Source organism: Pogoniulus pusillus, chromosome 22 (genome assembly GCF_015220805.1).
Source record: "Pogoniulus pusillus isolate bPogPus1 chromosome 22, bPogPus1.pri, whole genome shotgun sequence".
Lineage (NCBI taxonomy): Eukaryota > Metazoa > Chordata > Aves > Piciformes > Lybiidae > Pogoniulus > Pogoniulus pusillus.
In genome coordinates, this window is record NC_087285.1 from 13,841,920 (window position 1) to 13,856,392 (window position 14,473).

General features: G+C 47.9%; 1 protein-coding gene across 2 annotated transcripts in view; it reads right to left on the reverse strand.

Annotated features, from left to right (window-relative positions):
• The window catches only part of NEURL1B (neuralized E3 ubiquitin protein ligase 1B), a 141,916-nt gene that overhangs the window by 31,132 nt on the left and 96,311 nt on the right, over window positions 1-14,473 (reverse strand). Inside the window, exon 1 of one of the 2 annotated variants that reach the window (XM_064161825.1) lies at window positions 2,133-2,246. The exons of the other annotated variant lie outside the window; for it this stretch is intronic. Within the exon in view, the coding sequence (XP_064017895.1) occupies window positions 2,133-2,163 (31 nt within the window). The 5' untranslated portion in view covers window positions 2,164-2,246. Of the gene's footprint in view, window positions 1-2,132; window positions 2,247-14,473 lie in introns of those variants that run through there. 2 annotated transcript variants of the gene reach the window in all.

The following is a 14,473-nucleotide window of genomic DNA, read 5'->3' on the forward strand; positions in this document are numbered from 1 at the left end:
ATAAATAGGATTTCATCCAACAGTTCAGTCTTCCAGAAAAAGTCTTATAATTTTCAAAAGGACTGTTCCAAGAACAGTTCTAAACCTGCTTCCTTCTGCAATACCATTTGGATAATGAAAGACAAACACCACATCCAAGCACATCAATGTAAAAAATTGCCAAATGGTGTCCAGCATGACAAAATACATAACTACTAACATCCAAAACCCTCTTCTGCAGCCACAGGTTAACGGCTTCTTTGAACTGCAATTACTCTGTAAAAACTGAACGCAGCTGAATTTGGGGAATGGAGACACACTTCAGAACCTCCCAGCACATTAGCAGACAGCGTTCAAGCGTCCTGCGTCTTTTCACCTTGCGCAATCTGACAAACGTTTGCAAATGGACAATCCCCAGCAAAGCAATCCTTACAGACAGTCTCCACCTGGCCTGGCAGGACAGGACGGAGATTTTCTAGGCCACCAGAGCAACGTTTGAGTTGGGAGGTCTACATAAATCAAGTCTTCAGTTTTTCTTTCCACCTGACTTTTCGTCTTTCTTAACAGCTCCTTTTGAAAGCGCCGCTAGGAACTCTTTAATCGCACAACTGCGGTACCACTGATGTCATCCCTTTTTTTACATTCACGTGTGTAAGGCTGTGCCTATGAAGGCTGCTCAGGAGAGACTGTTCTAGCAATAGGCAGAAGGGCTGACCCAACTCTCAGCCTTCTGGAATAGTGCTCACAGCTAGATCCCACGGCCCAGCAGGTACGCATATTTTTCCTTTGGGAAGTTCTTGCCTTACTGAAGTAATCTCCCTTTGACCCAAGGCTTTCCCTGGCTCTGGCAGATTTTTTTTGCATCTGCCCCTTGATATTGCCTCTAGCTGAAAAGTCAACCCACAAAATTAATTTTCTCCAAGGTCATGCACTCCTTACAATACCTTTATTTGCCACTTGGTGAGGTATTTTTAAAAATGAAAACTTCCTTATTGTGAAAGGAGCTAATTTCCCATTTAAATGCAGTAGATGATGAGAGGAGATGCAACTAGAAATCTGATCACAGGTTCATAGCTAAACCACAAGCCAAGCAGCTTTCTTTTGTGCCTTGAAGGTCCCATGCACCCTCTCTTTGCAAAGACAATAAATGGCACATCCAAATGCAAATCTATTCCTCTCTTTATTTCTATATTCAGCTCCCTGGCTGATTACAGGGAGGCATGTGTGTATGTTCAATAGGTCCTCCTGCTCCTTTAAATAAGTTTAATAATGCCCTTTTTATTTAGGGGATTGCAAAGTACAAAGGGTGCAATGCAGGAGCTCCACAAAATCAGAAATGAAAATAAAAGCAAACTAGCTAAAAATAAAAGCAAACTAGCTGAAGAGAGAACCTGGCAAGGGCTCAGTAATTCAATCCTGCTGATTCTATAGAGACTAACTGCTTTTATTATGCATCGGTTCTCTGAGGAGGAAAAAGCCTCACAGTTCTGAACTTGCAAAGGAAAAGAATCTGTACATCTCTTGTATAAGAGCAGAATTCGCTAAAAAGGCAGTTTAAAGCATGGCAGCCTACCAAACATTTCAGACTTGCTTTCAAATAGTTTTCCTCGGGTGACTCTGAACAACGAAGCACGTTACAAAGTTGTGCTTTTTCACAGAGACACACACTCGCCTTTTCTTTCCTTCCTTCCCCCTAAAAAGAAAAGGGGGAAAAAAAGGGGGGGGGGTGGGGGGGTGGAGAGGGAGCACACGGACGCAAAAGCAAGCTGCTAACAAGATTCAGTGAGAGGCTGGGGATCCCTCCTTCACCTGCGAGAACAGCTCCACTTCACCCGCTTTTGTTGCTCTCTCACGGGCGAAGCTGCGCCCCCCTTCAGCATCCCCACACGGTGCCCGCCGCGGGGGGACCGGTACCAATCGCACCAATAACAATCGATCCTTTTCTAATATTCGGCTTATCCAGAGCCGCTCCACAGGTTGGCAGGGCTGACACCCCGGCTCCCACTCGCTCTCCCCAGGCGCTCTTTCCGCCGCGCCCGGCTCGCCCGCAGCATCTCCCCGGACGGGACGCGCCCCGCGCCCGGCAACCCCCTCCCCTCACTGCGGCGCAGCGCAGCCCCCCGCGTCCCGCATCCCGCATCCTTCACCAGTACCTGCCAGGGTCTTGTGCACCGTGTTGCCCATCGCTCCGCTCGGCGGCGCGGCGGAGCCCGGGGCGGCCCGGCGCTCCGTAGGGCCATGGACAGCGCCCGCCTCCCGCCGCCGCTCTCCGCCGCCCCGCCCTCTGCCCCGCCCTGCAGCCCGCCCCGCCGGAGCGGCCGCCGAGCCGCGCATCCTGCTGTCCGCGGACCCCGGACCCACGGCCTCTCCCTGGTGCCGGTCTGGGACGACCGGGACTGCGAGCCTGCCCGGGCACCGGCCGCCGGTCTGTAACGGGAGTGAGAAAGGGCGGCGGGCCCCGGCACCTGTTGCAGCAGCTGCCGGCTGGAGTGCAGGGTAAACCAGGGGCCCGGCTCTTTCCGAGGGGGTGCCCCAGGATCCCTGGAAACGACCTTTGGCCTCACTTAAAAAGAAAACAAAACCAAAACCCAATAACCAAATAGCCACAAACCCAAAATTATTCTTCCTCCCTTAGGTAAAACGCAGTTTGGAGCTTAGGAGGAGGATCCCGGCTTCACCCTCGGATCAGATCTTTGTGTCACCAAACCTTCCCCATGGGTACAAGCTGCACTAGGAGTCCGCAAACGCCTGCTCTACTCCCGTCTGTGCCATTTACTTACGGCGTGACCTCGGCTTAGCCACTTTGCAGCTCAGTGGCACTTTCCCGTCTGGGAATTGAGGGAATTAGCAAGAGCCGTGTGCTGGCAAATTCGTTATTAGCTTGAAGCACACCAGTGCCAAGGTGACGGACGCCTCAGCTGACAGCCTGAAGTGCAGCATTGACAAGACTACTCTCTCTTCCCATCTCAGATGTAAAAACTCGTTTATATCCCTATGAGGGCAGAGCAAGGGCTTCCTCTCCTTCACACTTGGGCTGCTGAGGTGTGGTGCTACCAGGATTTTCTCCTCTGAGGCAGTATTCACAGTTTTAAGAATGGAGCAGTGGGAGCATCAGAGACACAAACCGCATTGCAACCAACACACTGGCCTGATGTGGCAGTGGCACATGGTGTTTGGGAAAATCCACTGTGGCCCTTAGCAGCAGTCACATCTGTCGACTATCCCAGGTCCTGGGACACAAAAAAGTTGGAAGGAAGGGGAGAGCTAAGCTACTGCTCAATGGTGGGTGGCAGAGGTCAGGCTCAGATCTAGTGTAGGGTGGCTAAAATAACAAGACTTTAATCCCTAGATCATATTGAACAGGTCAAGTATGGCTCGGGAAAGGAGCAGGCATAAAAAAAACCCAAAACCTAATTTTCAGTGTTTTTGCCATCATATGGATGTTAAAAATGGGATTATTGAATGAGACACCAGCAGCTGTTCTTAAAAGCGCTTGCACCCATCTGCTGTCGTCTTAGGTTAGCATATGTGTCCCACTGTCTTCGGTGCCCTGAGCTGTGAACCAGACGCAGAAGCTGTCAGAGGGCAGGAGCGAGTGGCTGCAGCACGAAGCTGTCCTTCGGGAAGATGGGGAGGATTGCAGTGTCATCCCGTTTACACGGGGGGGGGGGGGGGGAATCCTGCTTTCACGAGGCAACAGGAATAAGAGGCTTTGGCTAATGCCAGCTGGTTTCCCTCAGCAGGGAGGGGTAGTTATTTTAGGGCTTAAACGAGCCTTAAAAAGCCAGAGGCAGCAGAGGGGTTCTCCGCAGCCGAGCCTCTGTGGCTGCCTGGGGTCTGCCAGGGCAGCTCATGTGCGTGCCATGTGTGGGCTGTATGCCAGCACCCCGAGGCTTGCCGCATCCCTCCTTCCACACCCCGACCACAGCAGCCCGGAGACGGTCGCTGCCGCTCCCAAGGGTGTTCCAGCCCTTCCGCCTCCCCCAAAAAACGAAGTAAAAATAGAAGACAATAAAATGGAAATGCACATCCTTAGGACATGGAGGCAGCCTCCAAGAATGCAATCAACGCTCCTGCTTCTTGGCATTGTAAAAATGTAGAGTTTGTTAAAATAACCCACTTCACACAATGTAAAACAATGAGCATGAGAAAGAGTGGAGCAAGGATGACTTCACTCTCCTCAGAAACCACACTGAGAAAGTACAAGAAAACCAGAAACTGACACTGAGCGAGGACCAAAAGGCAGTGCAAAGTCACTGCCCAGCCTGGAGAAATTAAGGAAGGAAATCAACAGTCCCAGCCAAGGAACCACAAATGAAAGCTCATTAGCATCTTAAAATTCTTTCTGCTCCAGTAAGTTTTGATAACTGTTGATAACACACCTCAGTAATTTCTTCTGTAAGCCTGGCAGATGGCTTCTCCTCTGAAGAAATCCCCTTTCCTCTCTCACCCTCTTTTTGATCAGGGGACAGGGTGACCTGCATGCGCCTGTTATTTGCTTTGGTATCTGCCTTCTCACAGATATAAAATAGTAATATCACCAAGCTCCTTCCCAGTATTTTTTATTGCTAGATCTTAAACCATTTTGCAGACGAGGTGAGTCACATTTATTTGTGATGAGGCCAAGGTACAAGGAACTCAGGAGACATGTACAAGGTCACCCCATTGGCAGACTCGGGAGCACAGGAACCACAAAACGTTGTGTTGGATTCAACTCTCAGGACTGGACCTTCCAGCTGTACATACTGTACTGCTGCTTCTCCCTCTGCATCTTTTACAGCACTCCCTAACAAATTCATCTTAGTGGGATCAGTGGAGAATGATCAGGGTAATACCATGCAAGGGAAAAAGTCTCTGGGCGTCTTTCTGTGCTACGCTGATGTCAGACATCTGCTTCTCAGCTCACTTTAATCACCTCTAAATCTTGCTGTGCACGGATATGTACCCAGGCTTTTAAAATACGGCACAAAAAAACAAGAGAGAGGCAAATTTCTTTCTGAACCAGAAATGTGATTCTTTCCATCCCCGGTTTGTCGAAGAGAGGGATACGGGCACCTCCCATACCTGCGTAGGCAGGCCAGGCCTCTTAGGAGAAGCTCTGGGCTATAGTGCCTGTTAGCAGTCACTTAAACACACAAAGACGTAAGTGCAATGATTCTGGGGATGCAAATAGCTTACAAAGAACAGCTACATTTCCGCTGATGGATACCAGCAAGAGGTGATACTCTTCTTGTGACATCAAATTGGTTGCATTGTTCTTGTAAATCCCTTGGGAGCTCAAGTTTTGGGGGATGAAAGACATTGGGAGTTGTAAGGTCTCGCCATTATTTACTGCCATTCTTGTCTATCTAGCAGATGGCAGTAAATAATGATAGACTCATCTGATTCAGCAACAGTGAGATGAAACACTGAAGAATCTGTCCATCCTTCCCTTCAGGGCAGCAAGCCCTCTTGCCCTGAAGCAGAGCAATCTCTTCCACTCCTGGTTCCAGCTGCACCCGGGGTGCACTTGCCCTGGCCAACAGCGCACAGCTGCGGTCATCCCTACTACTGAGCAGCCTCCCAGCAAGCACCAGTTTTACTCCTCCGCTCTCAAACTGGCCGCTTCTGTCATGTCATTCCATCTTGCTCACAGCTGACCTCCACTGAAACTCTGTGGACCTCCCTAAATCTCTGCCTTTTACCAAAGAACAGATTCCTGCTTGGAGGCATTTCCCTCCAGAACTGTGAATAACTCTGCTCCACATCCTGAGCTTCACACTCCTGCACCTTCAGTTCTTTTTTTCCTTTTCTCTGTGACTCTAAATCTGAGTAGATGCTTGGAGCATCCATTTCTCTTTCATCCCCATCTGTCCAGAGCTCTGAAACTATCCAAACCACTTCCACTTCTATCACATCTCACCTTGAAACATCTCCCTCCCCTACTTAGCAGGAGCTCCCTGGGAATTCTCAGAGACTGCAGACAAAAGATAACCCTGTACAAGTAAGTACGTGAGTGGACTGCATGAGCTCTTCCAATGCCATGAGGTCCTAAATGAGTACAGTTACTCTGACATGAGCATCATACATCTTCAGCAAGTACACATTCAGCACGGATGCACCAAGCAGTATCAAGGAAATTATTCCTTCCTACTGACACATGAACAGCAAATAAAACTGTGTTGAATGCTGGTGTTCTGTGCTTCCTCTGATAGAAGTCACACTCCTGCCAGCACCTTGTCTTTCTTTCCTCATCCTATTTGTTAAACTGGCTGTCCAAGAGAGAGCTGATTTGACTCTCCCTCTGCTCTGCCCTTGTGAGGCTTCATCTGGAGTACTGTGTACAAGTCCAGGCTCGCCAGTTCAAAAAGGACAGGGGTCTGCTTGAGAGGGCACAAGGAAGGGCCACAACGTCAATTAAGGGAATTGGAATGTCTGTCTTTTGAAGAAAGGCTGAGAGACTTGAGGCGTTTTAGCCTAGAAAAGAGAAGATTGAGGGGAGATGTAATCAATGCTTATAAATACTTAAAGAGTGGGTGTCAGGAAGATAAGGCCCAGTGACAGGACAAGAGGTAACAGGCAGAAACGTGAGCACAGAAAGTTCCATCTAAACATGAGAAGGAACTTCTTTAGTTTGAAGGTAGCAGAGCATTAGAACAGGCTGCCTAGAGAGGTGGTGGAGTCTCCTTCTCTGGTGTAATTCAAAACTTGCTTGGACACCATCCTGTGCAACCTCCTCTAGATGAAGCTGCTCTGGTGGGGAAGGTTGGACTAGATGACCTCCAGTAGTGCTTTCCAACCCCTATCACTCTGTGGTTCTGTGACAAAAGCCAAGGTTGCTCATCTCACACTTTCCCAGCCTCCACACCTCACCTATGGGAGGAGAGTACTAATAAACTTCGCTCCTACTTGAAGGAGAAAAAAAAAAAGGAAGAAAGTGTTCTCTGAATTCCCATAACACCCATTTAAAGAGGTATTTGTTCAGGAGGGATGCATGTACGGAGCGTCCTCCAGCACCACGCAAAGCCATCCTGCCACCCACGCCTTCCAACTGCTGAAAGCAATTACTTCCCTCCCCTGCTCTCAGCACTAGCACAGGATGCACAGGGTCTCCACAGGTCACCAGCAGAAACTGGGTTTTACTTTTTTTCTTCTTTCCTTTAAGAAATCAAGGGAAGCAGGAGCTTCCAGAACAACAGTAGGAAAGTCTTCCAAAGATCTTCTTGAACTGGCCTTGACTACACAGCAGTCGAAGCTGTTTCCTGATCCAAGTCTTTACTGCCTGCCGGAGATTTGTCTGCCTTGAGGCTTATTTACCCAAAGCTGGGGAGCTTGAACCACACGTTCTGGGAGATGGGGCGGAATAGCTTTGGGCCAGAAATGACCCATGGGATCTGATGCAAACAGGGAAATGCAGCCCGCAGAGATGACCAAACAAGCCCTTGATGGCTTCAAAAGCAGCAGTGACCCTCTGCCCTGACCACACTTCTCTATTCAAAGTGCAGCAAGTGGCTATGACAAGTGCTAGCCATGCAGCAAATGGAAAAGTAATCTCTGAGGAGATGCCAGAGCAGCTCTCAGACAGAGAACGTGTGGGCATTCCTGGCAAGGAGGACTCTGCAATGGTTTCCTCAGCTGCAGGAATTACAGCCCAGGCAGAAAGAGGAAAAGGAAATGGTGAAACCACAGTGTGGAAAGCCACACTTCAATGTCACTTGCACAAGCCACACCCCAAACAGCTTTGGTAAGTATAACAACACAGTTCCCAAACGGCAGCAGTCATGAAGGGCTGAAGCCAGGATGGCAGTGAGGGCAGTAAGGCTGCAGGGAGGACAAGGAGAGCAGAGAGAGGAGGTATCGATGGGAGACCTGGTAAAAACATCTTTTCCTGGGCAGAGTGTAAGTGGGCTGATTGTTCTGCTACGTTATAAGATGCTTTAGATCAATGGTATTTTCTCTCCAGAGAACCAAAAACATCACCTTGGGTTGGTCCCCACCTGTTCCATAGGGCTTAGGGAGAAGAGGGGTTTCTGGCAATGAGCAAACACAGCTCTAACCCTGCAGCCTCAGGCACCAGCACTGCTGGGAGATGGTCCTTCTGCAAGACCCAGACAAATGCCCTTTCCTTCAGCGCGGGTGGAGGGTGGCTTAGGCCCATGTAAAGAAGAATTTCCAATTTAGAAACAGAGGCAGTTCCTGTTGTTGTTAGTGGAATGTCAGCATCTCTGGTCCTAAGCACCACCATCAACAAACAGGCTCACAAATGCTCCTTTAGCATCAGCCAAAATAAAGTCCATGAAAGCATCTATAACTCAGCATTCACTACACACATAACAAGCTCTCCTTTTTCTCTTTAAATCCAGCCTTGTCCATGTAATTTTAACATAAAGGAACTAGTTGTGGGCTGTGTTATCAAATGAGTCATCACTTTGTGTGACAGTGTAATATGATGTAGAGAATTTTTGGCACGCCAGTATGGATTATGCACTATAATCTCTTAATTTGGACTGTTAGTGCTGTGTGGCTGTGACTGGAGCAGGAAGGAGAGAGGAGGTTATCCTAGCTCCTCTCCTGCTTTGCTGTGTGACCTTTTACTCTTCTTCTGCCTTACTTCTCTGGACAGCAGAAACACTCCTGTGTCCTACAGCAGGGTTAGCTAATGTTCACACAGGAGATCTGAAGAACATGACGTAAATGCAGATTGCTATTTTGATAAGGGAAGAAAAGCAGGAGGGTTTTGTTTTGGATGAAACAAGCTCATCTTAGGAAATAATCTCAGAACTACCAGGACAGAGTCTCTGGGTGCTGTACACTGGTCACAAGCTAATTGGAGATGATGATTTTCAGAAGTGTGAGGAGTAGGAAGTGCTAACAGGAAACACAGGTTTGCAGACTGGGACTCTTCAGAAAATGAGCATAATTTCTGATAGACATAGAAGATAAAGAAGAGCCTCTGCCCAGTCTCCCAAATACCACAGGGTAATGACATCTTAGCCTTGGGAGTGAGGTCGTCTATCACTTGCTGGTGGAGAAGCCCCTGCAGAGGCAGCTGAAGGAGAACAGTTGAGCAATTGGGATGATGAGCAGCCACCCTGGAGAAAATGGAAGTGTGTGAGAATCAGAAGATGGGGACACTTGTCCACTACAGGCTGAACTCAAAGTACTGGAGTCCATTTACTGAGTCCCACTCATCAGAGTGTGCTTGGAAGATCCACACAAACAAATCCAAAGCCTAACATCTGCAACTGTTGATCCTGACTGCCCTACAACTTCCATTCCCTCTTCTTCTGGTAAATATAAAATATCTGATACTTAGCAAAGAGTTACTAGGCAGGGGGGAGACTGGGTATCCATTTCTAAAGCTGTCCTGATCCCTTGGGCTCTCTGCTTTGTCAGTCCACAAAGGCTGACTTTACACCATCCATGCAGTCCTCTGGTCTGCTGTTAGCAGGGAGAAATCTTTCTAGAGGTGAGAAGGATGCAAGTTATGAGATACCAATCATAGAATGCCACATGAAGAATTGTGGCAGTTTGAGGAATCCTCCCTAGAGAGACAAAGAAATGCACCCAGAAGAAACTAGAAAAGCACAACTGGCTAGCAGGAGGGTTTCTTCTGAACTCTTTGAAAAGCAGCATGCTGCTGCCTAGGCAAATCTGTCAGAACTGGGATGCATCTGGGGTAGATAATTGCCCTTTCCTAGGGCTGAGCAAAGATCAACTGTTTCCTAGGAAAGGAAGCAAGGTCACGGTGGCAGATGAAGCAGGCAGACCAAAGGCCTGTGAGAGCTCTTTGGGGAAGGGATGACAAGTGAGAAACACAAACATAGGATGCCTGCCCATGCTTTGAGCTCTCTTACCTGTTACTCATTTTCCCAGACAGGGCAATGACTGCAAGGCCTCTTTCAAATGCAGTAGCTGATACTATTTGACTCCTTAGGAACTCGTGGGAAAAACCCCACCAAACCACACTCCATGTATGCTACCTCTGACACCTAAATGTGGAACATCTTCTGAAGCATCGACATGGGAGTTATTCTCCTGAAGTGAAATAGGAAGAGGGAGCAGAGGGATACCAGATAGTGCAGAAAACTGTCAAAGAAAGAAACACCTCTCCCTTCTTGCTCAGCCTCCCCAATGTTTTCATGTGTAATATATCAAAAGTGAGTTGATCCCTGATTGCTCACAGTTCATTTACAAGTGAGACTCTATGTGTAGGGGATGCCCATGCTGCTATGCCTGCTATCCCATTGTAAAGCTGTCATCTGATGGGCTGGTAGAGAACTCTGCAAGGCCTGAAGGCTGAGCACAGCCCACCAGAACCCTGTACTTCTGCTTGAGTGGACCTGCTGTGCCAGGGCCACACAGAGAACTGCATGTGGCTGTCCAACAGCCTGTCACTTTACAGGGAAAAATGCAGGCAGGGGCCAGTGAAGTGGGTAGAGCATCCACGTAGAAATGAGCAAAGCCTTTTGTTCTGCACACCTCCTGTGCTTTGTTCAGTGCACTCAGCGAGGCGAGAGATGAGTCAAAGCTCTCACACCAGATGTGCCTCTTCAAGGGTTCAGCCATGGTGCTCCTGGTGACAAGTGAGATCAATGCCTGCCTCACTATCATAGCTCTGTGCTGAGCCAAGCATAGGTGCCTGCATCCTACTGCCTGTACCTCCTTCACCTGGAGCTGCTGGGGAGATGGAGCCAGGAGAACATTTGTCTGCTGGGATCACATAGTTGCCCATGGCAATTTATGGAGTGAACCCAGATCAGTGCAAGAGCAGGCTCAGGAAGCCTCACAGACACAGTGCTTCACATTTGCTCAAACAGGCACCACAGAGACCACTGTGTGGTCCAACAGCTCTTCTCTGAGGGCTTTCCTGGAAAAGATGACCCCATGGCTTCAGATAGAAAAAACATGCCTTTGGCTGAGGAATTGAGGTTTGCCCTCCTATGGCTTCCTTCTCTGAGTCATCCCAAGGAGGGGGGCATGCAGAGCATCATTCCACTGATACTCCAGTGCTGCATGAAGGCCACTGGTTTGGGCAGTGGGACAGCTTTCTGCAGGACAAATGCAGTAGGTCTTCAAGGCAGCTGGCTACTGGACCCCCCCATCTCTGCTCAGAGCATAGGTGCTTGCAAGGCCCTTCTGCAGCACCTATCTCAGCTCTGAGGTTGGCACAAACTCCCAGGATTGACACTCCTCCTCCAAAACCTACTAGTGCCAAAGTGGGGAAAAGCCTAATGAAAAGTCCAGCAAATCAGCACACAGGCAGAGCAGAGCATTTCTGAGCAGAAGGGTAGGAAGAGGCAGCAATGGGCATGGAGAAGCAAAGACAGTGGTAGCTTACAGCAGCATCTACATCAAACCCCTTTGGTTTCAAACCCAAAATCAGTGCATTACTCATATAAAAAAGCCCAAGTGAAAGAGACTCACCAGACTCTCTCTTAACTGTGAACACATCAGAGCAGCATGAATGTTGTTGCTCTCTTTGTGAGCTCTGTCTCTGGCACTCACAATAAATGTTGTCTCCTCTTTTCCACAAATTGTCCTTCTGGAGCTACAGCATCAATTCCTGACCCAGTGTGCAAAACACTGCTGCCTTTATCACTAGCCCTGAGAACATGAAAATCAGATGACAAAGAACCCAATCTCAGCTGTCCTCTTTGGGGCAGAACAAGCCATGACTTATAGATTTATATATGCACATGCCCATCTATTTATCCTCTTAGCAAACAGTTCATCAAGTGTGCCCTAGGCTTTTCTGAATCAGGCAATTCTCTTCTTAGACAATCAATCCCTAGCTGAGAGTCTGCAGGGAAAGACATCATGTTGCAGGAATGCTGCAGAAGCTGTTGCATATACTGTTCCCTTTGTTGAGAATAGCATCTTTGCCTTGGATATATTTTTTTTTCCCATCCTTAGCCATTTCATTTCATGAAGTGGGGCCCAGTTCCAGCAGGCAAGGAGAACACAGATAGATTTTTCCCTTCTCCTTTCCTTAAAGGCTGAGAAACCAGATTTAAAAAATGTGCTCAGTGGGCGTTTGGTGGGATGAATTCTCTCCTGTAGTTCAGCATTTTTGAGATCCAGAGAGAGCAAGAGTTACATTGCATATGGTGCCTGGGTTTTCTTCTCTAGCAGGTAGCTTACAGAGCTGCCACTTCCCCTGCCATGAAAAAAAACCACTGTGAGAGCTGTTTCAATTAGAAAAAAAGTAATCTAGAGGAGGCTTTGGGTTAAACCTTTTGTCCAAAAGGCTCAGTGAAGACATTTGTAGACATTTATCTGCTCCTTGTGTGCAATGAAAGGCAAATTATACCTTGATAGGAGCCTAAAGTGAGGAAGTTCTTGACAGAGAGAGTGATTGGCATTGGAATGGGCTGCCCAGGGAGGTGGTGGAGGCACCGTCCCTGGAGGTCTTCAAGAAAAGACTGGATGAGGCACTTAGTGCCATGGTCTAGGGCTGGGTGATAGGTTGGACTAGATGATCTTGGAGGTCTCTTCCAGCTTGGTTGATTCTACGATTCTAAAGGGTAGGTAGCTCTCTGAGGAATGGTCTCAGGTAGTTGTTGACCTCATTGCTGTCTACAACTACCTAAAAAGACATTGCGGAGAGGTTGGTGCTGGTCTCTTCTCACAGGTAATTTGAGATAGAACAACAGGGAATGGCCTCAAGCTATGATTGGACATTAGGATTTTTTTTTTTCATGGAAAGAGTGGCCAGGTATTGGAATAAGCTGCCCAGGGAAGTGGCTGAGTTATCAGCCCTAGATGTGTTTAAAGTTTGGATGTGGTGCTTGGGGATATGGTTTAGGGGTGAGCCTTATAGAGTAGGGTTATTGGTTGGAGTTGGTGATCCTGGGGGTCTTTTCCAACCTGAATGTTTCTGTGATTCTGTCTTATTGTCTAGACTCAAGCCCTAAAGATGGCAGAGATTCCCTGTGCATGGCTGGGACTGTTGCACATAGGTCTGTAACTATAGTAACAATAATAACCCTTCTGAAAAACACCAGATTCATCTCTCCTAAGGATGTTAAAACCAGATGTAGCTCCCTTGAACAGAACGTGGATGACAGCAGGACTGAAGCTCCTACTCACATTTGAGTCTAATGGCATCAGTCAGTGCTGCTGTCCTTGCTACCTGGCAGAATGGACAAATGGACAACAGGACAAGTTGCAATCATTCTCTGTCCAAAGGTAGTGAGCGCACCAGCAAGTGTCCAGCCAAGTCTTTCCTCTGCATCCCCACCATGGGGAAAAGGTGTTGAAGCTTTAGACCATAAAATCCAGAGGTAATTGCCCTGTAACCACTGATCTTAAACCCTAGCAGAATGCTCGATGTGAAGACCTAACTCACCACACTGGGCATTCACACACTCATTTTGCAGGAACACAGAGAGGTGGAAGATCTCCATGTGCCACTGAGAAAGGATTGGGACACCACATAAAGAACAGGCAAAAAGAACAAAGAGGAAGATTCCTAATGAGTAATGCTCCCATTAATGACATTAAAAGGAGAGCAAACAATTGCCAAGATGAGCTACATCTGCAGAGCTGCCTCCAAATTAAATTCACTTCCATGTTCTATGAATTAGCAGTCATTCTTAAAACCTACTGATTCTTTTGAGTTGCCAATTTTAGAGACATCCCAGGAGAAACTGGTCTAAACCTGCTATCTCAGCTATTAACTAAAGAGATAGGATATTTTGATCTAAAAACAAAACCAACCAACTCCAAACAACAAAAAAACAAACCAAAACACCCCCAGGAGACTCAACAACTCAGAAGAGAACAGCCTGTAGCCATGAAACATGGTTTTAAAGAGACCCCAATAAGACTTCAGTTACTAAATCTCACCTCAGTGTTTTATATGCTAGGCAAACTCTTCCTTGTCAGTTCACAGGGAAGCCCCTTCCCATCAGCCAGCTGCAGAAATCCATCTTTTTAACCAGCACACACCTCCACATCACCCACCTTTCTGCTCTACTTCCATGTGGGTCACTGCAGCTCCTGGCACAGGGCACCAGACAACACAGACAGTAGGTGCAGCATCCCAGCTCAGCTCATAAGCACAGACATCAGTGAAGAGCTGTGTCAGCCCTCCTGAAGGTCAGCCATAACACTGGGGTAGCTGTATGATAAGCCTAACAATTGGTTTATCCCTGATTTATGTCTATTTAGCTGCATTTTAATTGTTAATTATTTCTGGTAATTAATCCCAAGTAACTGTATGAGCAGGGAAGTTCCCCAGAGCCAGTTTCTGATGGCAGTGTGTTTACACACATGTGGGAGCATGCTGAAAGGGATCTGCCTGCCAGCTCAGGTTCCTCATGGGTATTGTCAGGAGGCTGCATTTCACCCAAAGGGCTGTGCTGCAGTGGGCCGGCACCAGTTGAGACCCTCTGTCTGCATCTGGTCAGTTTCTCTCCCAGATACAAGGTTGAGTGTTGAGTCTTGATGCCTTCTGTGCTGTGACTCAGAGCAGGATACAGGATTTCTGTCTTTGAGAGAGACTTTGAGA